Source organism: Artemia franciscana, chromosome 14 (assembly GCF_032884065.1).
Source record: "Artemia franciscana chromosome 14, ASM3288406v1, whole genome shotgun sequence".
In the NCBI taxonomy this organism is placed as follows: domain Eukaryota; kingdom Metazoa; phylum Arthropoda; class Branchiopoda; order Anostraca; family Artemiidae; genus Artemia; species Artemia franciscana.
The window spans coordinates 9042624-9066141 of NC_088876.1; the positions used below are offsets into that span (position 1 = coordinate 9042624).

At 35.3% G+C, this 23518-nt stretch overlaps 1 protein-coding gene across 1 annotated transcript in view; it reads right to left on the reverse strand.

Annotated features, from left to right (window-relative positions):
* Window positions 1–23518, reverse strand: part of LOC136035282 (nephrin-like) — a 255108-nt gene that overhangs the window by 108897 nt on the left and 122693 nt on the right. Inside the window, exon 7 of the mRNA XM_065716966.1 lies at window positions 16707–16881. Within this exon, the coding sequence (XP_065573038.1) occupies window positions 16707–16881 (175 nt within the window). The remainder of the gene's footprint in view (window positions 1–16706; window positions 16882–23518) is intronic.

The following is a 23518-nucleotide window of genomic DNA, read 5'->3' on the forward strand; positions in this document are numbered from 1 at the left end:
TTCTAATGCCAGAAACTGAGAAAATTTATGATATCGAAAGTTCTATTAAATTCATATAACGATTTGATTTTCTATTCAAGGATTACTTCAGACTCGTATATGATCTATTCCATTACCGGGAAATTTATTCAATAATAGGGAAATAGACTCTCGACAAGAAGCGTAATGACGAATATAATATTTCCTTCTAGAAAGCAAAATGAGGTGCTTTTGCAAGTAGTCTACAAGATATTTAAAAAGAACTATATTTTCAATCTTTCAAATCCGATAAGCAGTGATTTGACAGAAATAGACAGTGATTTTTGCTATGTACTAGAATAATACTGCTACGTTAAGATAGGAAATGAGGTTAGCAGCTGGTTTTTTATTAAATCAAAAGTTAAGCAGGGTTGCGTTCTAACCCCCTTTATATGGATCATTTTGATGGACTTTGTCTCAAGGAGAACAGGAAAGGCAACTGAGAACCACGGAATCAAATAGGGAAGAAAAACTTTCCTGGACTTAGATTATGCTGATGATTTAAACATATTAGATGAAAGGTAGAGTAAAATGAATGAACTTTTAGAGGTTTTGCGAGTTCAGGGTGCTAGAATAGGTTTGAAAATTAATGTTAATATGACTAAGTCACTAAGGCTAGAAACAACTGAAGACTGAAATGTGACACTGGGTAACGAAAAGATTGATTAGTTGGCGTCTTCATTTACCTTGGTAATATTATTAGTAAAGACGGTGCGAGCAGTGAAGATGTTAAATTTAGAATAGCCAAGGCTCGGGGTGTTTTTCACAGTTAAAAAATGTTTGGAAGAGTGGGAAGATAAGTCTGGAAGATAAGCATGGGCACTCCGAAAAGCGCATAAAAATTTACTAGCTGTTTTCCGCGGAAGACTGCCCTTTTTGGTCAACCGTCTAGGGCCAAAGTTAAAGCAGTTTTTCCTCGTCTAGGATGGGAGGATGTCATAAATAAATATTTAAAGGAAATTGGAACTTCCTTGGAGGGTGCAAGGAGGGAAACCTTGAATAGATTGGGCAGGTGGAGGAGTTTGCGTAGTAGTGTTGGCCTCAGGGCGCTTGGTGCTTTGGTGAGTTATTAGTAGTTGTAGTAGTAAATCAGATAAAAATTTAGCCACTTAATTGACACACAAAAAAAGAAAAAGACCCAGAAAAAATGACACAAAACTGGATCAATTGTTCCACCTTTTGTAGAAAATTAATTAGGAAGAAGTTAAAAGGGTTTAAAATATTAAATTAAGTTATTTAAATAAATAAAACGAAACACTCCACCAAATAAAATATTAAATGTGTGGAAGCATTTAAACAAATACTTTATGTTTTTTATATATATATATATATATATATATATATATATATATATATATATATATATGTATATATATATATATATATATATATATATATATATATATATATATATATATATATATATATATACATATATATATATATATATATATATATATATATATATATATATATATATATATATATATATATATATATATATATATATATATTAGTCATGATTAAAAGCATGCTAAATAAACATCTCATTTTTGGATATAACCCTGTTTATCATTGTGACTGATTTCTCTGTGGACTTTTAGTTGAAGATTTTTATTTTATAATCGGATTATCTTTTCTTTGGTTATTTTGACAGCTGTGAATCCCCTGGAAACAATTATTTTATCTTATTGTTACCGATTGGAGGTTGCCAGTAGAAGGTTTTCGATTTTTTGACGGTGAATCTTATAAATGTTAGCCAAACAGCTAGAATCCAGTGACAATAGAGCAAATTTCAACCTTTTTCTTAAGTTGCATCGACAATACCGCATACCTCAGGATTCCAATTAAAATCTACAGGTTTTAATTATAATTAAATTGATAGGAACAAGTGAGCAGGTCTCGAGACTTTCCTTGCTCCCGGTGATCTTTACGGCTATTCAACCTTTCAACCCTTTTCTTCTCTGATTAAGTGAGATACCTGTTGTGTGTTTGTTTTCAACATACAATGCAGAGTCAATAGCTGTTAAGGTCTCCAGTCATGAACTTTTTATACCATGCCCGTGCTATGGGTTATGTTCACGGCTATGTAGCGAAAACTGGTGGTGACTTTTCTAAAAATGATGCGTTCAATAGAGCAAAGAATTATTATGTGGAATTGGGGAATACTGTGGAATTTTGCAAACTGCACGAATCGCACAATTGACCGACAGGAAGCTGCAGATAACTGTCAGGATATGCTTATTACCCTTGAAAAGTGTGATGAATGGCAAAAACCACTACTGCATTTCGCGCTGTGCAAGCTTGACGTAGCACCAGTTATCGCAGGAAAATCATGTGCTACGCTCACTCATAAAGCTAACAAAAATGTATCACATTTGAATACTACGCCCTTTCGAAGCGTAAGCCGTTACCTTCTTTGTGTCAAGCCCCCACACAGTCATTCCATCTCTCTTTCGTTGTTATATTAAAGAATCCACCTAAAGAGCTGAAAGACCCCAAGGGCCGAAAAACCTTTATTTATAACTTGTGTGGTAACTCAAAGTATGCGAAAACTGAGCTTATACCGGGAAAAGATAGTTAGTGTCTTGTAGTAAGTGATAAAAATAAAGCTACTGCTATAGCTCATGCTATCCAATCTAAGGACCAATCGCTAAAACTATAGCTAGAAGTTCCAGTGTATTAGAGAATGTTTCATCCCTGTTTCATCCCTGACAGTGTTACTGACGTTCATTTGATAACTAACCGTAACGAAGTCTCCCATATCGGAAAAATTAGATCTTACATGTTTCGGTTTTCTCGTTGAGAAGACTTATTAGCGGCCATTTCCTTGTCAGTGATGACAGAGTATGAGCGAATCCACATCGAGAAGTTTCTCCCTCTCTCTCCTTGCTGCTACAACTGCCAAGCTTACGGACACATTACCCAGTACTGTAAAGCTCTTACTCACTGTTCGCACTGCGCCAGTGCTGGAAATTCGAACAAGCTGGAAACTCCCTGTAAAAATAAAATGCAGTGTGCACTGTGCAACCAGGCTGATAATCCTTGTTACAGCTACATATGTCTTGCCGCACAGAAACTTATAAATCCTCAAAAATGAACACTGGTCTATGGGTTACATCGTGGAATATTAATAGAGGTGTCTCAGTGAGATTATCCACAATCCAAACTCTATGGTACTCAGGTGACGTTGTCTGCCTACAGGAGCACCTTCTCAATTTGGACAGTCAAAGCTTGTAGAGCACAATTGCTTCTATTTCGTAATAAGTCGTACCGCTAGACACTCCAGGGCTGGTTGGCCATGTGGAGGTACTGCTATTCTTGCTAAAAGTGTCCTCATGCTCAAACACTTTCGCAACTGTGACTATTTCGCGTCAGTCAACATTCAGAATTATGTGGTAGCATCAGCATATTTATCCACCGATTATGGTAATGCTACGTCGGAAAAACAATTTGGTCAAGCTTGCCGCCTAGTCGGTGCCCTCGTGTCGGATTTTAAAGTCCCAAACCAAGCAATAATCATTGCTGGTGATATAAACTGCAATCTTTCTGACCACAGTAGTACTCGTGCAAATATTCTGAATAGCGGATGCCCTCAGCTCGTCGTGGTCGATAATGATCAAATGTTTAACATATATTCAGAACTCTAGTAGTACCTCTGGACTTTTTCATGTGTTCCCCGAAAGTAAAACCAGACTTCGGATCTTCACTTATCTCCATTTTTCAAATCTCAGACCATATGCCTATTAGTACTATATATTACCTGTGCAACTTAATATACCGAGTTATCCAAGTCCAGACAATGATTGTAAATGTTACGAAAAACGAAACTGATGACCGGGCTTGTGTAGGTGTGTTTGCTTTCCAGGCTATTTGTGATTATATTTTGGAAAAGATCAAATAGCCCTATGATCTGCTTTCCCAGATAAAATAATAAATCTTTTCAGAGAAGAAAAACCTTGCTCAATATATAATGTGCTGAGATCGTTCACGCTCTACGCGTTACCGAGCGTCCTAGTACACCTACCCAAAGAGTACGTCTTGGAACTGAGAATCATGGTTGGAAAAGTAATCCTGGCCTCATTGATTCTTGTGCTAAATCGAAATTCTAGTTTTGTGTCTTGAAGAAGCCTGGTACGCCGTGGGAAGGTTTGGAAAATGAAATTAGTCTGAAAACAAAGCGACATTTCGCAAAAGCGCTTAGGCAACACCAAGCTAAATGAGTAGCTGAACTATAAAGTAAAGCCACAAGTGATCCCAATTTCATAAAAAAAATGCTAAAAAGAGATAATTCAAAAGCCTGTAATTCTGTCAGAAGTACCAGTGATCGGTGGTAGGATTATTTTAAAAGTGAATTTTTCAAACCTGATCCATCATTGTAAAACCAATTTTATTGCTACTCGATCTGCAGTTGCCGAGTGCATTTCTAAGCTACGAAAGAAAAGTTATATTAGACAGGGCTCTGTCTAATACCCTCTATTTTAATATTATAATTAAAATATTAATATTTTAAATAATATTGCTATTATTGCCCCATAACAGAAGGTTCGAACCAAATGTATATTTAAAGGAATTGACTTTTCCCTAGCTAATTATTCGGATGACATACTTGATATATTAGAACAGACTTTGGAATTGATGAAAGTTTTAGAATTCTCGATAAGGAGCGTAAACATATTGGTTTTCAATTTAATGAGAGTAAGACTGAGTTCCTGGTGTTCAATCACTGCTCAGATTGCCCGACAAATGTTCAGTTGGGTGAAAACGTTATTAAAGCACAAGATACACTGACGTATCTTGCTGCGCCGATTGGGTAAAATCTTCGCGCCACGCGTCAACTTCTGAAGGAATTTTTGCCAGGAAATCTAGGATCGTGCAAGGTTTACTAATTCTATTAAAGTTTAAATTTAACCACCATATCTTATTTTGCGTTTATAATGCATTTGTTGTACCGCTTGTACTCACCCTTGCAACATTTTGGTCTCTTCTTACTGCTTCAGATATTTAGGATATACGGAAATGTTTCTACAAGTATGCGAAATATTTGCTACGGTTGCCTTTCTGGACTAACAACAGCTCCCTATCCTTGTGGTACGGGGTCGCTGGTCCAGCCTCAGCGGTGCAAAAAAGAAATGACAGATATTGGAGGCATATTATTGGTGAAAGCACCTCAAAATTTTCCTTCGTTGATCAATCGTTTGTTTTTATGTATGACTGCCCTTATTTGTATTTTTATTCCCGTTCTTATTTGTTTTGGTTCTGTTTGTATTTGTCAGAATTTCTTTGTATTTTTCCCTTTTCTTTCCCTGTTACTCCATCATTGTTCTGAGTTACATTTATGATGGGCAATAAATTTATATATATGAATATGCCCCTCTTCATTATTTATTCAATTCTTGCGTAATAGGGAATGTTTATCTATGTTAAGGATGAAGCATTCACACTCAACTTGTTTCTTCGGGCCCCCGTTGTGGATCCCTACTTGTAACTGAGGAGGGCACACACATGGGAGGTACGTAATGACGGTACACATATCGGTGTCATAAAATACTTTAAGAAATATTTTTCTTTAGGATTTTTGTTCTTTCAAGCTGTTTTATTTCAGGGAACCTTTGTATTCCAATGATGTTTGTATCCCGTTAGGATTCGAAAGGGCTATTTCCATCCAATGGAACTCTACCCTAAACTGCTGAACCGACAATCTATTTCTAGTTTTATGATTCTGGAAACAGATTCCATGAAACAACCTCTTCCACAAGTGGAGAGTTCCCATGTGTCCCTTGCTAGAATGATTAAGCTATTGATTACGTGTTTTCTATGACTGCAATAATTGAGATCCTGACGGGAAAATCGATTCCTAGAGTTTGGTTATATTTAAAGTGGACCTGCTTGCTAAGTACATCTTAAGAAGGGTATTATAAACCCAGACAAAGCAATTCTTCAGTTCTTAGCGATATAATCCTAGCATTTGGAGGCTTCTTCTTAGGGATTTTCTAGAGATGCTTTCTTATAAAACAATACAAACTTGTTCAAAACATAGGAAAATACCCATTTTTAAACAACCTTCGGAGATTTTTTCTTAGAGAATGATCTAGGTTTGCTCAAAATATAGTAAAGTGGGGGCACAAGACATGTGACTTAATTCTATATTTTTTTTATTTTTTCTTGGTATTCTTTTTCTCTGAATTCCCAGCCTGCGAAACTGAATGGCTTACTCACCCTCTAGTGAGCGATTCCAACGAGAGGGGAATCTAGAAACCAATACAAGAGAGGGGGCTCAATTATTAGATATAAATTAACTAAATTAAGAGTTATTTCTGAGAGGTTTTAATAGAACAGCTACGTTTCTTTGAGCCATGGCTAGGCATATTCACGCCACCGTGACATTGTATGGCTGACTCATCCTCTAGTGAGCGATTCCAGCGGTCCCCCTAACATCCAATTCCACCTGGGCCTAAAACCGACTTCCAATAGGACCCTGGTGAGGAATTACAGCAGGAATTCTAACATCCAATTCTACCGGGGCCCTAGCAACCAATTCCGGCAAAGGATGGCAAATTTCAATGCCAGCGCATATATAGAAAGATTCTGTTCTCCTTTTGACGCAACTGTAAAAGGTAATAGAAAGGGATACTTATTTGTTTAGAATTGAATCTACCGACACGATAAAAAGTGGTTGATCGTTTGTTGACTAGTCATGACGGTGTAGAATTGCTGAAGCAACGAAAGATTTACTATGATATCTATAATATGACAAAGCAATTGAGCAGGCTATGGGATCATGATAAGACAATTGATAATCAAATATGATCTTTGCTGTATTCGGTAGCAAACTGCAATATGAATCAAAATGGAAGCTCGCAAGCACCTATAAAATACGTAAAATCACATGTTCAATCCAAACAATCAAGAAACCGCTTAATGTATCCTTAACTAGTGTTGTACGTGGTTCAGCTTGAAATTTGGCTAAGTTCATCTGAAAACCCGCCGAGAATTAGAAACACACTTTTTGACGCTTAAGGCACACTTCTCCCCAAACCTACACAATGAACCACCAATCCCTTTCCATAATAGCCTAAGCTGTATTATATAAAACTGGACACAATTATTGTGTCCATTTAATACCTGCACCCTTAGAGGCCAATACGCCACCGTGCGGCATTAATGCCTCTGAAACAGGAGGTTCAATAGCAGTATGGTTTTTCTAGTAATTCTAAATCAATCGACTATTTCAGAATCTTTACACAATAGATGTTTGGCATTCTTTTGGCTAGCATCGTTGTTTTGTACCACAAAATGCTTGAAAACACCGCTTTGCTCTGGGAGAGTTGTTTTGGCCAGAATAAATATCTTTGTTAAACGTTTATTTTGTAGGACTGCCTGCACCTGTAGAAAAAATACATCACTGTACAGCATTAATGACCCTCTGGCACCCCATCATCATTCCTAAGACAATTTTCAATTTTTAAAAAAGTGATATCCAATTCCATTTCCTCCACTTCTGACCCTCGGTTACAGCGATTCCACCTCCGATTCTACCAGTTTCCACCCCGGCTCAAGCGATTCGAAATCTGGCTCCTTTTGCGTCAGTTCCAGTTCCCCGCTTCTGTCCCCAATTCCTCATTTCCTATTCAGCCAATTCCGCCCCAGGCTCCGTAAATTCCAAAAATTTTTAACTGCTGCCTTTGCGGTAATATATGGCTGGTCTTTGAAAATAGCTAGTTTTTATACTTTTTTGATCAGTGTCATTTTAATTTGGAAGGATAAATACTTACATGGAAAGTATTGCATGCTGATTTTTCTCTTCATGAAACTTGTATATTTATTTTTTTCATCCTGAAACTTACTTTTTCATAGAACCTATTGCGTGTGGATTTTTACGTGAAACCTGTTGCATGCTGATTTTTCTCTTCGGTAAACTTATGCATTGATTTTCTACTCGTGATACTAATTTTGTTCAAGGAACTTCTTGCGTGCTGATTTTTGTTCGTGAAACTCAATTAGTGCTGATTTTTGTTCGTGAAACTTGTTGCATGTTCATTTTTCTTTTCGTGAAACTTGTACATTGATTTTTCTCTACGTGAAAATGATTTTGTTTGTGAAACTTGTTGTATGCTGAATTTTGTTCGTGGAATTTTTTGCGTACTATTATTTTTCTCGTGGATCTTGTCGCGTGATGATTTCTGTTCGTGAAACTTCTTAAATGTTGATTTTTGTCTTCGTAAAACTCGTAAATTAGTTTTTCTCCTAGTGAAACTGATTCTGTTCATGGAACTTCTTGCGTGCTGATTTTTGTTCGTGAAACCTGTTTACAGCTGATTTTTATTCGTGAAACTTGTCTCATGTTCATTTTCTTTTCTTGAAACATGTATATTGATTTTCTCTGCGTTAAACTGATTTTCTTCATGGAACTTGTTGCATGCTGATTTTTGTTCGTGGAACTTGTTGCAAGCTTGTTTTTCTTCGTGGATCTTGTCACGTCATGATTTCTGTTCGTGAAACTTCTGTGGTGTTGATTTTTTTACATAGATTTTTCTCATCGTAAAACTGATTTTACTCCTGGAACTTCTTGCGTGCTGATTTTTGTTCGTGGAACTTGTTAACTGCTGTTTTTATCACTAAAACTTATAACATGTTCTTTTTTCTCTTCATGGAATCTCAATTCTCTTCTTCAAAGAACTTGTTGCGTACTGATTTTGTTCGTGAAACTTGTTCAATGTTGAGTTTTTTCTTCCTGAAGCCTGTCGATTAATTTTTTCCTTGTGAAACTGGTTACGTTCTTGGAACTTACAGCGCGCCGATTTTCGTTCGTGGAAATTGTTACTAGTTGATTTTTCCTTTTCGTGAAACTCGTAAATTGATTTTTTTCCTCGTGAAACTGATTTTGTTCGTGAAACTTTTTGCACCCTCATTTTTATTCGTGGAACTTGTTGCATGTTAGTTTTTCTCTTCGTGATTGTTTTACATTGATTTTTTCACCTCGTGAAATAGATTTTGCTTGTGGAAATTGTTGCGATCTAATTTTGATTTGTGAAACTTGTTGCAGGTTGATTTTTCTCTTTGTGAAACTTTCACGTTGTTTTTCTCCTCGGGAAACTGATTTTATTCATGGAACTTATTGCGTGATGATTTCTGATCGTGGAACTTGCTGATTGCTGTTTTTTGTTTCTAAAACTCGTTTTTCTCTTCGCAAAACTAATTTTTTTTCATGGAACATGTCACGTGCTAGTTTTTGTTTGTGAAACTTATTTTACATTGATTTTTTTCCCGTGAAACTTATCTTGTTCATGGAACCTGCTGCATTCTGATTAATTTCTTGGAACTTTTTGGACTTGGATTTTTCTCTTTGTGAAACTTGCACATTAATTTTCTCCTCGTGAAACTGATTTTTTTCGTTGAACTTATTGCATTCTGATATTTTGTTCGTGGAACTTGTTGCATTCTCATATTTTGTTCGTAAAACTTGTTGCTTGTTGATTTTTTTCTTCGTGAAACTTGTACATTGCTTTTTCTCTCAGTGAAACTGATTTTGTTCTTAAATTTTTTTTGCGTGCTGATTTTGTTCGTGGAATCGGCTGCGTGCTGATATTTTGTTCGTGAAGCTTTTTGCAAGTTTTTTTTCTCTTTGTGAAACTTGTACGTTGCTTTTTCTCCTCGTGAATTTGATGTTATTCACGAAACATTTTGCGTGTTGATTTCCATTCGTGGATTTTTTGTGTGCTGATTTTGCTCGTGAAACTTGTTGCATGTTTATCTTTCTCTTCGTTAAGCTTTTACATTTATTTTTCTCCTCGTGACAATGATTTTGTTCATGGAGCTCACTGCTTGCTGAATTTGTCGGTGGAAGTTGTCGTGTGTAGATTTTTGTTCATGAAAATTGTTACATGTTGATTTTGACGCGTCATCTAACATATTTTAAATTATCTTATTATGTGTAGCTTAGAATAGGTTAATCTAATTTACTGGCATATTATGGTAAATTAAGTTTCGCGAACAAAAATCCGTAAGCAACAAATTATACGAACAAAATTAGTTTTACGAGGAGAAAAATCCGTGTATAAGTTTCACAAAGACAAAAATTAACATTCAAAAAGTTTTGCGTTTCAAAATCATCATGCAACACGCTTCATAAATGGAAATTAACACACAACAAGTTCTATGAACAAAATCAGTTTCACCAGGAAAAATTCTATTTACAAGTTTCACGAAGAGAAAAATCAACATGCAACAAGTTTCATGAACAAAATTCAGAACAAAAGAAGTTCCACGAAGAACAATCAGCATGAAACAAGCTCCTCGAACACAATCAGTGTCACGAGGAGAAAAATCAATTTACAAGTTTCACGAAGAGACAAAACAACATTCATCAAGTTTCACGAAGAAAAAATCAGAACCTAGCCAGTTCTCGGAGCAAAAACCAGCTAGCAGAAATTTCAATGTTTGGAATCAGTTTCAGGAGAAGAAAAACAATGTACAAGTTTCACGAAGAGAAAAATCTACCTTCAACAAGCTCCAAGAACAAAAAAGCAATAAGTTTTATGAACAAAACCAGTTTCACAATTAGATAAATCAATGTACAAGCTTCACGAAGAGAAAATCATTATGCAACAAGTTTTACGAATTAAAACTCGAACTCAAGTAGTTCCAGGAACGTAAGTCAGTACTCAACAAATTCCATGAAGAAAATCAGTTTCACGAGGAGGAAAATCAGTATACAAGTTTCACGAAGAGAAAAATCAACATGAAACAAGTTTCATGAGCAAAAATCATCAAGCACCAGGTTCCCCTAACAAAATTCAGCAATCAATAGGTTCCATGAACAAAATCAGTTTCACGGCGAGAAAATCAATGTAAAAATTATACAAAGGGAAAATTATACAAATCAACATACAATAAGTTTCACGGACAAAAATCAGCAATCAACAAAATCCATGAACAAAATAAGTTTCACAAATAGAAAAATCAATGTACAAATTCCATGAAGAGATAAATAAACAAGAAAGAAGTTTCACGAACGAAAATCAGCACACGACAAGTTCCACAAAAGAATCAGTACGCAACGATTTCCAAGAAAAAAATTAAGCATACAGCAAGTTCCATAAAAAGAATCAGTTTCACACGGAGAAAAATCATTGTACAAGTTTCACGACGAGCAAAATCAGCATGTAACAGGTTTCACGAAAAATTCAGCACGCAACAAGTTCCATGCACAAAACCAGTTTCATAATAAGAAAAATCAAAGTACAACATTCACGAAGAGAAAAATGAGCATCCAACAAGCTGAACAAAATCAAGAGAATACAATCAATTTCGCGAGGAAAAAAGTCAATGTACAAGTTTCATGAGGAGAAAAATCAACATGAAACAAGTTTCACAAACAAAAATCAGCACAGAACAAGTTACAAGAAAAAATCTTTTCCACGTGGAAAAAAATCTCTGTACAGGTTTCACGAAGAGAAAAACCAACATGCAACAACTTCCAAGAACAAAAATCAGGACGCAACAGGTTCCACGAGTAAAAATCTGCATTAAACAAGTTTCATAAGCAAAAATCAGCACGCAAGAAGTTCCATGAAAAAATCAGTTTCACGAGGGGAAAGTTCAATGTAAAAGTTTCACGAAGAGAAAAAAGAGCATGCAACAAGTTTCACAAAACAATCAGCAAGCAACCAGTTCAGCAAAATCAAGTGAACAAAATCAAGTGAACGAAATCAATTTCACGACTAGAAATGTCAATGTACAAGTTTCACAAAGACAAAAATTAAAACGCAACAAGTTGCACAAACAAAAATAAGCACGCAACAAGTTCCAAGGACAAAATCTATTTAACGAGGAAAAAAAATACAACATTCACGTTTACCAAGAGAATAACCAAAATTCAACAAGTTCAAACAATAAAAATCAGTCTGCCACAAGTTCCACGGACAAAAATCACCACGCTACAGTTTCCATGAACAAAATCAGTTTTACGAGGAGAAAAATCAATGTAGAAGTTTTATACAGAGAAAAAATCAACATGTAATAAGTTCCACGAAAAAGGATCAAGATGCTACATGTTACATGAACAAAATCAGTTTCACGAGGAGAAAAATCCATGTACAAGTTTTAAAAAGAGATAAATCAACATGGAACACGTTTCACGAACAAACATCAGCACGCAACAAGCACCACAAAAAAAAATTAGCACGCAACAAGTTCCATATAAAAATCGGTTTCACGGGAAAAATCTATGTACAAGCCTCATTAACAGAAAAAAACAACATGCTACAAGTTTCACGAACAAAATCTGCACGCAAAAAGCTCTGCGGACAAAAATTAGCAAGCGACAAGTTCCATAAACATAAAAAGTTTCACGAGGAGAAAAATAAACATTCAAGAAGTTTCACGAACAAAAATTAACACACGACAAGCTCTATGAGTAAAAATCAGCATACAACAAGTTCCTTGAACAAAATTAGTTTCACGCAGAGAAAACTGAATGTACAAGTTTCACCAAGAGAATAATGAACATACAACAAGTTTCACAAATTAAACTCAGCACTAAACAAGTTTCACGAACAAAAATGAGCATGCAAGAAGTTCCATGAACAAAATCAGTTTCACGAGGAGAACAATCAATGTACAAGTTTAGCGAAGAAAAAATCAGCAGGCAACAGTTTCCACGAAAAAATGTTTCTTAACAGGTTTCATGAACAAAACCAGTTTCACGATGAGAAAAAAAATGTACAAGTTTCACGAAGAGAAAAATCAGTATGCGGCAAGTTCCATGAAAGTGTTTATCCTTCCGAAGTAAATTGATAGGAATTAAAAATGTAAAATAAACTATCTATTGTCAATGACCAGTCATAGATTACCACGGTGGCAGCTGCAGGACTAATCTTGGAATTAATCTTGAATGGGTTGAACTTGGAGCGGAATTGGCGGAATCACAATTGTGGAATGGAAGACAAAAGTAAGGGAACTGGAACTTATGCAACCGGATCCAGATTTGGGAATCGGTTGAACTAGTTTATAAACTGGCAGAATCGGAGTTGGACTTGTTTTAAACGAGGATCAGAAGCGAGGGAAGTGGAAATGGAAATCACTGTATTTGAAAAAATTGAAAAATATTATAGGAATGATGATGGGGTGCCAGTGGGTCGGCAATGCTGTACGGTGGCGTATTCATTTCTAAAGATGCAGATAGTCCTACAAAACAACGTTTAACATAGATATTTATTTTAGCAGAAAAGAATGTCCCACAGAAAAGTGGTGTTTTTAGTCATTTTGTCGAGCAAAGCAGCGATTCTAGCCAAAAGGAGTCCAAAAATCTATTGTATGAAAATTCTGAGATGGTCGACTGATTTAGAATTACCGATACAACTATACACATATTGAGCCTCCTGTTTCAGAGGCAGTAATACCGCACAGTGGTGCATTGGCTTCTAAAGGTGCAGTTAATCCTAAAAAATAACTGTTAACATAGACATTTGTTTAAGCCAAAAAGTCTGTCCCCCAGCAAAACGGTGTTTTCAGTCATTTCGTGGTGCAAACCAACAATTCTAGACAAAAGAAGTCCAAAAAGCTATTGTATGAAAATTCTGAGATGGTTAACTGATTTAGATTTATCGAAAAACTATACTCGTATTGAACCCCAGTTTCAGAGGCGGTGATGCCGTACGCTAGCGCATTTGTTTCTAAAGGTGCGGGTAGTCCTACAAAATAAACGGGAACATAGACATTTATTTTAACGCTTCATTTGAGTAGATGATTCGGTTAAAGCTTTAAAAAATTGTGTAAAGTTGTATATAATAGAGCTTCAGCTATCATGAAGAAGGGTCGGTGGTTCTCTGTGTAGGTTGGGGAGGGGTGTGCCTTAAGCATCAAAAAGTACAATTCTAGTTCTTGGTAGGGTTTCAGATGAACGTGGCCAAATTTTCAAGCGTCGCCACGTACAACACTAGTTAAGGGTATATTCAGCGATTTCTTGATTGTTCGGATTAAAAGTGTGATTTTACATATGCTCATCATTATGTTCATCATTCATCGTAATTACGTTTATCATCATCCCGTAACCTGCTGAATTACTTTGCCCCTTATGGTCATCATAGTACATCTCTTGGTCCTTCAGCACCTCTAAATCGTCATGACTAGTCGAAATTTGGCCAAGCGCTTTATACCGTACCTCTAAATCTAGATTCAAATCTGTATAAAATAAATATCCATTTCAATCACCTTTTCCGGTTCCTCAAAAAGAGAATCGAATCTTCCTAGATATACGCTGGCACTTAAATTTTCCATCCCCCGACAAAATTGGTCGCTAGGGCCACGGTGGAGTTGGATGTTAAGGATCCTGCTGGAATTGCTCTTTAGGGTCCCATTGGAATTGGTTTTTAGGCACCTGGTGGAATTGGATGCTAAGGGGCCACTGGAAGTGCTCGCTAGGGGGTGAATCAGCCGCATAATGTAACAGTGGTGTGAATATATATAGCCATGTCTCAAAGCAATGTAGAATATCCATTAAAACCTCTCTGAAATAACTCTTAATTTGGTTTAAATTTATCTTTTATACCAACCCCTTCCCCCTTTGGGATTAGGGGGTTGGTCAGCCATTGAGTGTCAACGGCTGCGAATTGAGAGAAAATAATACCAAGAAAAAATGAACAAAGTAAAGAATTAAGTCGCTTGTCTTGTGTCCCCAATTTCGCTATGTTTTGAGCAAATTTAGATCATTCTCTAAGAAAAAATCTCTAAACCTTCCCTAAGAATGAGTCTTTTCCTACGTTTTGAACAAGTTTATATTATTCTCTAAAAAAAAAACTCTCTAGAAATTGTCTAAAAAGGACACTCTAAAATGCCAGGATCATTTCGCTAAGAAGTGAAGAATTGCTTTGTCTGTAACCAAACTCTATTAGTCGATTTTACCCTCAGCATGTCAGTTATTGTAGTCTTAAGAAACACGTAATCAGTAGCTTAATCATTCTAGTAAGTGGGGCAAGCGAATTCTCTGCGTGTGGAATTGGTTATTTCGGCCTTGAAAAGTGTCTTGAAAAAAAAATGTCTTGGGATGTCATGAAACATCTTGAAGTATCTTGAAGTGAAATGTCTTTAAAAAAATCTTGGGATATCTTGAAACGTCTTGAAATACGTCTCGAAAAATGTCTTGAAAAAATGTCTAGAAAAAAACATCCCTGCTTGACTAGTGGACTCTAACCCCCAAATCCTATTACTTAATAACAAAATTAAACCTCCCTATTACATAACAACTAAAGAAAACCCTCCCTTTTACGTAACAGACATCTGTGTCTCCTAGAAAACATTCCCTATTACGTAACTTGCACCTGCATCTCTAAGAAAAGATTAACTCTCATTATGTAACAAGCTCCTGCATCTATTAGAAAACATTCCCTATGACATAAAAAACACCAGCATCCCTTAGAAAGTTAATAACACCTGGGTCTTAAAGGAATCCCTGTTCAACTTAAGTCATTGAAGGAAGAAAGGAGTAGTGGCTATGGGTCTTCTCAGAACTGGAATACTGTCACTACTTTCTGGTGGTTTTGGGCACCCTCTCCCCCACAAAATGTTGATTGACCTTCCAACTTGACCCATTAACTGCCTTGCAGCAATGTAATATTGGGTAAACGTTAGTAATATAATCCAGAAAAGCGATTCATTATCGAAGATTCGAATATGACTTGGGAAAAGGGCGTGGTACCTAGTCTTTTAAGAAAGCTTTAATTAAATTCATTTATAAGAAAAGTGACTAGAGTGAGTTTGGTAATTAGAAAGGCATTAGCTTGATTTATGCAGGAAAGAAATTACTTCGCTTGATTCTACTTATTAGACTAAGACAGAATGTAGATAAAGTTTTAAGAGAAGAACGATGTGAATTCAGGAAGAAGAGAAGAGTATTGAATAAGTTAGATTAAAATATTAGCCACTCTTAAATTAACAATTTGGATTTGTCTGAATTGTTAGACCACTTTAGTCTTCAGTCTTTTAGATTATGAATATACATTCATTCAGCTGATGCAAGTGCTCTTTTGAAGTTCTTTGTATGTTGTACCAGACAAGTACATTAGAGTTACTTGAGAACAGTATTGCTGAGAATAAGGTAGAAAGCAAGGTGAATAGTTGGTTCAGTATAAAAAAAATGAGCTGTATCTTTCCCAGTTTTACTGCAAAATTTTGATGGGTCTCATCTTAATAAGGAACACAGCAATGGCTATGGAGAAAAGCTCTAATGAAAAAAAAAAAAAATCTCGTTCCCGTGGATGGTAAGAGATCACACGAACCGATTTAAAGGAAATTGGAGCCTCGTGAATGTAATGCTAGATTTACTGCTCGGTATAGGATCTTTTCTGGCACATTACGGGCAAGAGCATTAATAGACATAGTTTTTATTAGGAATGTTAATAGGAATAGGAATAGGAAACATGATTGTCAAATTCCTTCTAAATCTAACTACAAAGTCAACTTCCCAATTGTAAAATCTCAAATCCTGCAATAAGAGGTTTGAACAAATCTAAAGATTTGAAACAAAATATTCAAAACAATCCAAAAGTTAGAAGATTTTGGCACAATCATGCGCAGGGGAATTAAAAAGATATCTTCTAGATTTAATATAGCAAATTATTCGTCTATTGCTGAAACCTCGAACTTTACAATAAAAGATTCAAAACAGCCTAAGAATTAAAACTACTTACAATAAATGAATAGTAATCGGGTAGTTTCTAATTGATACTCAATACTCATTCTGTCCTCCGGGTCTAATATGGTTTCATTTCGTTGCCTGACGGAGCATTTGATCAATTTTCCCCGATCGGTTATTTGCGGTGTAAAACGAATACTGCTTACTGTCTCATTCTGGCTTGACGTTTCCTGAAATATGAGCTTTATAGCCTCCGGGTAAAGACACTTTTCTCATGCAAAGGCTTATTAGGCTCGTTCTTGGAAGATGAAAACATTATGGCGGCAATTAGTGACCCGTTAAGTTATTCTATACTTGGCAACCGACACAGAAAAAGACCTTAATGACTGTAACCCAAGTACGCCTTCCTCATGAGAGAGCTTTCATTGATTTTAGGTGATCAAGTGAGAGATAAAAAAAAGGTTTAAATTGATCATTTGTTTTCTCCTTGAAACTTTAACGCTACATATACATATGGCAAAAAATAAATAAAAATAAGATGAATGACAAAGGAGTAAGAAATTTTTGAAGCCCTAAACTTTTATGAAATTTTGGTTTATTAATTACCAACAAAAGACACGTACTTATGATGTAGGAGAATATTATTTACAATATATTTTGGGTCTGACAGAGAATTTAATGTAACATTTTATCAGAGGATAGAAATTACACTGTTCGTAAACAACAATTTTTAGTCGAGACTTTAGGTGAGGAAAGAATACACTGAGTTATGATATAGAACACTTTAAAATAGTAATATAGAGAGTGGCGAGGCATTTATTTTTTATTTATTTTTTTAGCCAGAGATGCTGTAAGACTTTAGCTCCAGTCATACCCTGTTCCACTTTTCTATGATTGCCTCTACCAGTGCGACTAAAGAACCTGCTTGAACATTTTTGTTGAACTTCCAGATTAATGAGAAAAATGATTAGACATACCTTTTTGTTACAAGAACAACATTCTGCTTCGAATTAAATCGTAATTCTAAGTATCGAGCTTACAGTCTTTAAGTAAATCGCAAATTCTTATCATATCATCGCCCAGTGGCGAAAATTAACAAAAACTTAAGAGTAGTGGCGGAACGGGTCTTTAAACATATAGATGAGGGGCAAATTTGTTCATTTTTTTTCCAACTTATACTGAAAACGCCAAAACAGGCTAGTCTTTACCGAAAAATTAGCTCAGAATTATTTTTTTGAAACTGATGTGGAGGAAATCCAGGTGGGGTAAATGCCCCCTCCCGAATCTTCCCCTAATTTATGCCGTAGTGATCGTTACCAATAAAATAAAGAATATTGTAATTTTGAATGCTTGGCTTTATAACAAGGATTTTGGTAATGCTTCTCAAAGAGTTGGTTAAAAGTAGCTAAAAAGATTCAGATCAAATTGGCTGTAAAAACAAAATCAACTTAAAAATTATTCAGCTTCGAATAAATAGTCAAACACTATTTGCATTGAATCATCGTGCCCAAAAGGAAGCGATGCTCCCTTCCTTCTTCTTGAATTATTTAATTTTTTAGGAGAGGGACATTAATGTAGATTGAAGAGAAAAAAATTTAATAGAAATACTAATTTCAGTGCGTAGGATTCATTTTGGTGATACAATACTGAAATTTTTACTGGATAATTTTTAATTAGAGAGATACCGTAACTTTTTTTCCAAAGGTAACCAGTCTCCATTACTGGCTAATATTACTAAGAAAGCAGTATGTTTTAAGTAGATGTACCTCTGCAAATACAACAGGTGCGTCAAGACCCACTTGAATAATATTACAGACCTACTAGCTAAATTTTTAAGAGAATGTAGAAAAAGAAGAACATTTTACACTAACAAAACAGTTTCAACAAAGCGCAAGGATAACCTCTATGAGAAATGAAGAAAAGGGTAGTACTTATGTAATATACCATCTTCACTCGAGTGCTTCATTTAAGTAGAACCTAAGTAGAACCCATTTCTCTGACGCTCAATCATAATGAAATATCACAAAATATGATTAAAATATAATAATTTACTAATAAAATTATGGAAACTACGGGAGAAACTTATGGAATGCAGGCCACCCAGAACGTAACGATGTCATTGGGAATCGCGTTTACAGGATCCCTGCCTTCTGACCTCACTGCTGCACGCTATATATATTCCGCTAGATATGATTTCAGATGATTGCCTCTTTTCTATATCTGATTGCCTCTTTTTCAGTATTTGGTAAATCCCAAATTTTCATTTTAACATATATGGTCAGATACTAATCTCTGTTAAAACAGATCGCAAACTAAATGAATTTCGAAACTTGTCAAAAAAACCAGTTCTACTTAGGTTCTACTTAAATGAAGCACTTGAGTGTTTGCGGTATTATTATTATTATTATTAATTTATTACCCTTCAAAAACGGAAAAGACGGAGTACATAAAAGAAAAACAAAGAAAAGCACAAAAATTTAAATACACTTCCACTACAAATTATAAAATAAAACTAGTCCAGGGGTGGTTGGCTCTTAAACATTGGTACTGAATTTGGAGATTCTTCTCTCTATGGCCATGGAAGGGTTGGAACCTTATATTTCCTGGATATGTCGCCATTGCTGTGCCACAAAGGCAGACGCAGGAGAAACTTAGCATATCTGTAGAATGCGCAGCAAATGGCTTTCTTTTCGGTACTTGTGAATATTTTCCAGAAGGGAACCAGAGCAAGCAGATGGGAGGGGGGTAGTAAAAGCATTGTATAGCCAGGCAAGGAGAGGACGGCTGAAACGATATTTATTGGCAATAAGTAATCCGTAAGACGCTCTTGGACGGGAACAGAGGTGGTTTTTCAGTGCTGAGCGTGTGTCCTTCAATACAGAAGAAATAGGAAGGCCAAGATAGGTAAGGGACTCACAAGGCTTAATCAGAGTGTCGCCAATTTTAACAAAGAGGTTAATTGAAAGCTCATTTTTTGAAAAATTGAAGAAAAGAAGTTCTGTTTTAGATTCGCTGAAGGAAATCAATAACTCGCTTATAAATCAAGCAAAAACATTAGACCACCCATTTGTATGTATTAACAAATCCGATGTTTTGTGTCCATGGTGGGAAAACCACTTGGTGAAAGGAAAAAGGTGGAGCAACTTTTTGCTTTATCATGTTCAGAAGATGTTCACAAAGGTTCAACAATGTTCACAAGGGCATAATAAATAGGAAACGAGGCAATACACATAGAGCAATACAGGAACAGACAGACTGATATAGCCTGTTATGAATAATCGTCTTGCCAATTAAAAGAACAATTTTCTATTATCAGTAATTGAGCGTGTGAAAAATCTTACAGTGGAAGGGATAGGGAAGGGATAGGGATAGGGATAGGGATTAAATTCATTGGAAGGGATAGAGACAATTTCTGAAAAATACTTAACTGTACAACTAAGGATAAGAAGTTTGTCAATATATGAAACGAAAAGATATTTCGATTCCACACAGAATGCGAGTTGTGGAAGATTTCTTCGCTACTTCCAAAAATATTTTTAAAACAGGGTAAAAAAAAATAGTACCTGGCTTTTCGGCGATTAATTGTCTTTTTTGGGCAAAAGGGGAACTATCAAAGGATTGAAGAACATCAATGGTGATGATATGAGCCAAATATATATTTCTTAGAAGTATAATAATTGAGAGACTGGCACCCCTATTTAAAGCTTGGAATAGAATAGTGGTATCAATAAGGAAATGAATGTTGCAATTAAGGTTTTATCTACCCCTGACCATTTCAAAACTCGAAGCATTGGCATCAATCAATGTAATTGATACTTCTGATAAAGTGTCTATGTGCTGAAAGACAATTTGAGGGGTATGATTGTAGGCTAATACCATCCCTCAAGCTCAGCAATAAAGCTTACAAAGTGTTGTGGGTGCCGTAATAGGATAGAGCAATGCACATTAAAATACTAATTTGTCTTTCTCTGGAACGAGAATAAGGATTAAGGATGACTCCCTGAGCAAATACCCTCTATTTTTGAGGAGTCAAATATAATGTCAAAGTACAGCCAATTTTCTAGAATGCAGGACATTGAGGTCGTAACTACTTAAAAATTTCGAGTGTTTTGGTCATTGATAACAAAAGATAATAAGAAATAACAAAATTTTGTTATTCAAAGCAAACTAAAAACATCTTTGCGGATTCCGGCTGCAGAAATAAAATAAACAGTTACAGGAGTACGTATGTAACTATTTCAGATTGTATTCCTGGTAAATGCAACAATAGATGAGATTCTGTCAATTAGATGCTCAAGACAGAGGGTGATATGGCTTGACAAAATCGCACTTGCTAAAAGACACAGAGCGTTCGCAATCCCCGATCGAGGACGAACAAATTCCTTCCAAAGCCTGGTTCACCACATAGCAGAATAGAAAGCTTATACAAGAGTCAAATTTGGAAATTACGCATAAAAGGATACTTTACAGAATTTATAAGGGGTAATGTCGGTTTTTCGGCCGAGAACATGGCAAATTTCTGCGCAATCTATGTCCAAAATTAAATGAACTTCTCATTGGGACAAAACATTTTTTGAGGTAAGCAAATTTTAATTTTTGCTCGGACTCGTAAAGATATGAAAGGAAACTGATAACTACTGAAATTGTCATTGGGAGATGGTTGAAGTTTTGATAGTCAAAAACGATTTCGATTCATTTGGCTTAAAAGAAAGGAGAAGAGCCTCCGAAGTTGAGAGGAAATTTTTGAGAAAATGAAATTACATTTGTTAAGACTACCTTGATGTTTCTTCTAAAGATAAAAAAAAGAAGAAGCTTTTGCTAACAGGTTGGCTGTATAATTGCAAATTATACTATTGCATTACTATTATATTGCATTGCATTACTAATTATATTTATTGCAAATTATAACTGTATAATATTGCAAATAAAGCCGCCCATTATTGGTAATTCATCCATTTTGGCATATAATTACATTGAGAACTTTTTAGCAGCTATTTTGCTTCTCTCATCTCTTGGCAGAAGAATATTTATGTGTAAGTTTAATTTAAAGTAGCCAAATTGACTAATCTTGTTTTTTTTGCAAAAAATTAAAAATAGTTCAAATTTTTTCCCCATTATTTTTCCTTGTTTTCTATTTCTCTTATCCTAATTTTCTGCAAAAGGCCAACGATAAAAAACGATTACTGTCACTGAAAGAAAGTTCTTTGTGATAGTTATAGCTTTTCCCTGTCGAATAGTTTTCCGATACTATAATTTCTGGAAAGAGAAGTGGAAAACAATGACTATTTTTAGAAAGGAAAAATAAAGGTTAAAAGAAGGTGTGTGCCTTAAAAAAATAATCATAAGAAAGCAAGTTTGATAACCAATGCATTAAAATGAATATTTTTGCCTCACTGGTAAAAAAAAAATTAAGTAACGGTATTGAAATATTAAATATTTTGCCTTATCGGTAAAAAGGTATTGGTCAGATTTATTTTATCTATTCAAAAGATATTGGACTAGATTTATCTGTGGAGGGGGGTCAAATTCCAGAATATATCCTGAGAGGTTCCAAGAATGAAGAAAACTTTACTCTAAAGAAAATTTCTCCAAAAAGTTTTATCTTTTTCGTGAAGAACTTATACATATTATATAGTAACCCCACATAATTCAGCTATTGAGAGGAAGTAAGAAGGAAAGGCTTGGAAAAAGCAGCTGAAGATAATGGTTTGCACGTTGAAAGTCTCCCAATACTTTTTGATTCGGTTTATGTCTTCGTTTCTAAGGTTTTTTCTTAGCTTTGCTTATGGCTATCACTAATATTTCTAATATAAAATTCCACCAATATTACTAATATTTTTTTTTCTACTCGACTTGCAGTATAGCTATGAGTCTGCATACACACCACCGTTGTTAATTAAGTGAAAAGTTTTTCTGACTAAAAGCAAAGATACAAGTGCCAAAGTAGAAATGAATTATTCTTACAATTACACTAAGAAAACTTGGAATTTTGGAAAACGGCTATGATATTCTAGATTATTGCTGGCTGCCACATTGAAAGCAAATATATGACCTTGGTTTACTTTCCTTGTGGCTTTGTTGAAAGCAATAACTTCTTAATGCTTTGTCAGTTATTTGGTTGGAACTCGTAAGGAAAGCATGGCTCACACATCTGCAGCTACGAAATTAAATTAACATTGAGTTCTTTGAAATGAGAAAGCTACACCATATTTGGTGACGACAAAAAATTTAATTATAAAGAGTGCTTTATGAAAGCCACAGTAATCGACTTTATCTAATTGTTAATATGACTCATCCAGTGCACGATATATTTCTTATTTAGCCCCGTCTTAATTGGTCTAGTGGCTATTCTTAATTACAGAGTAATGATAACAAGGATCCTTATTTTTATACAGCCAATTAGTTCGTGGCAATAAAGTTTACGTAAGAAGCCACTCGCACTGATAGTTGTCGAAACTCTAAAAGGATTTTCGATCACAAAATGTACATAAAAAATTCGATTTTTCTGGTTGCTCCAAATATGTAAGTTACCAAACAAAAATTAAAAACCTGTGACTATTTGTTTGATTTCGTGAGTCTTTGCTGGAAGAAGGAGAGAAACACAAAAAGATCAAATGATCTTAATGAAATTTACGTCAAGTTTAGCGGTACCAGAAAATCCTCTTGTAGATGTTTCAAGCTCGAATCTAGAATAAAATTTGAAATTTTGAATTTTGTACATTTTACGAGAAAGTTGGTGATGGATGCGTGTTCATTCGTTGTTGTTGTTTTTTTTTGGGTTGATCACGAAAACCACTTGTCCTTGAAAATCGAGAGAAACTTCACTTTTTTTGTGACAGAGAGCAACATCTTTGCCCTGGAGTGCCA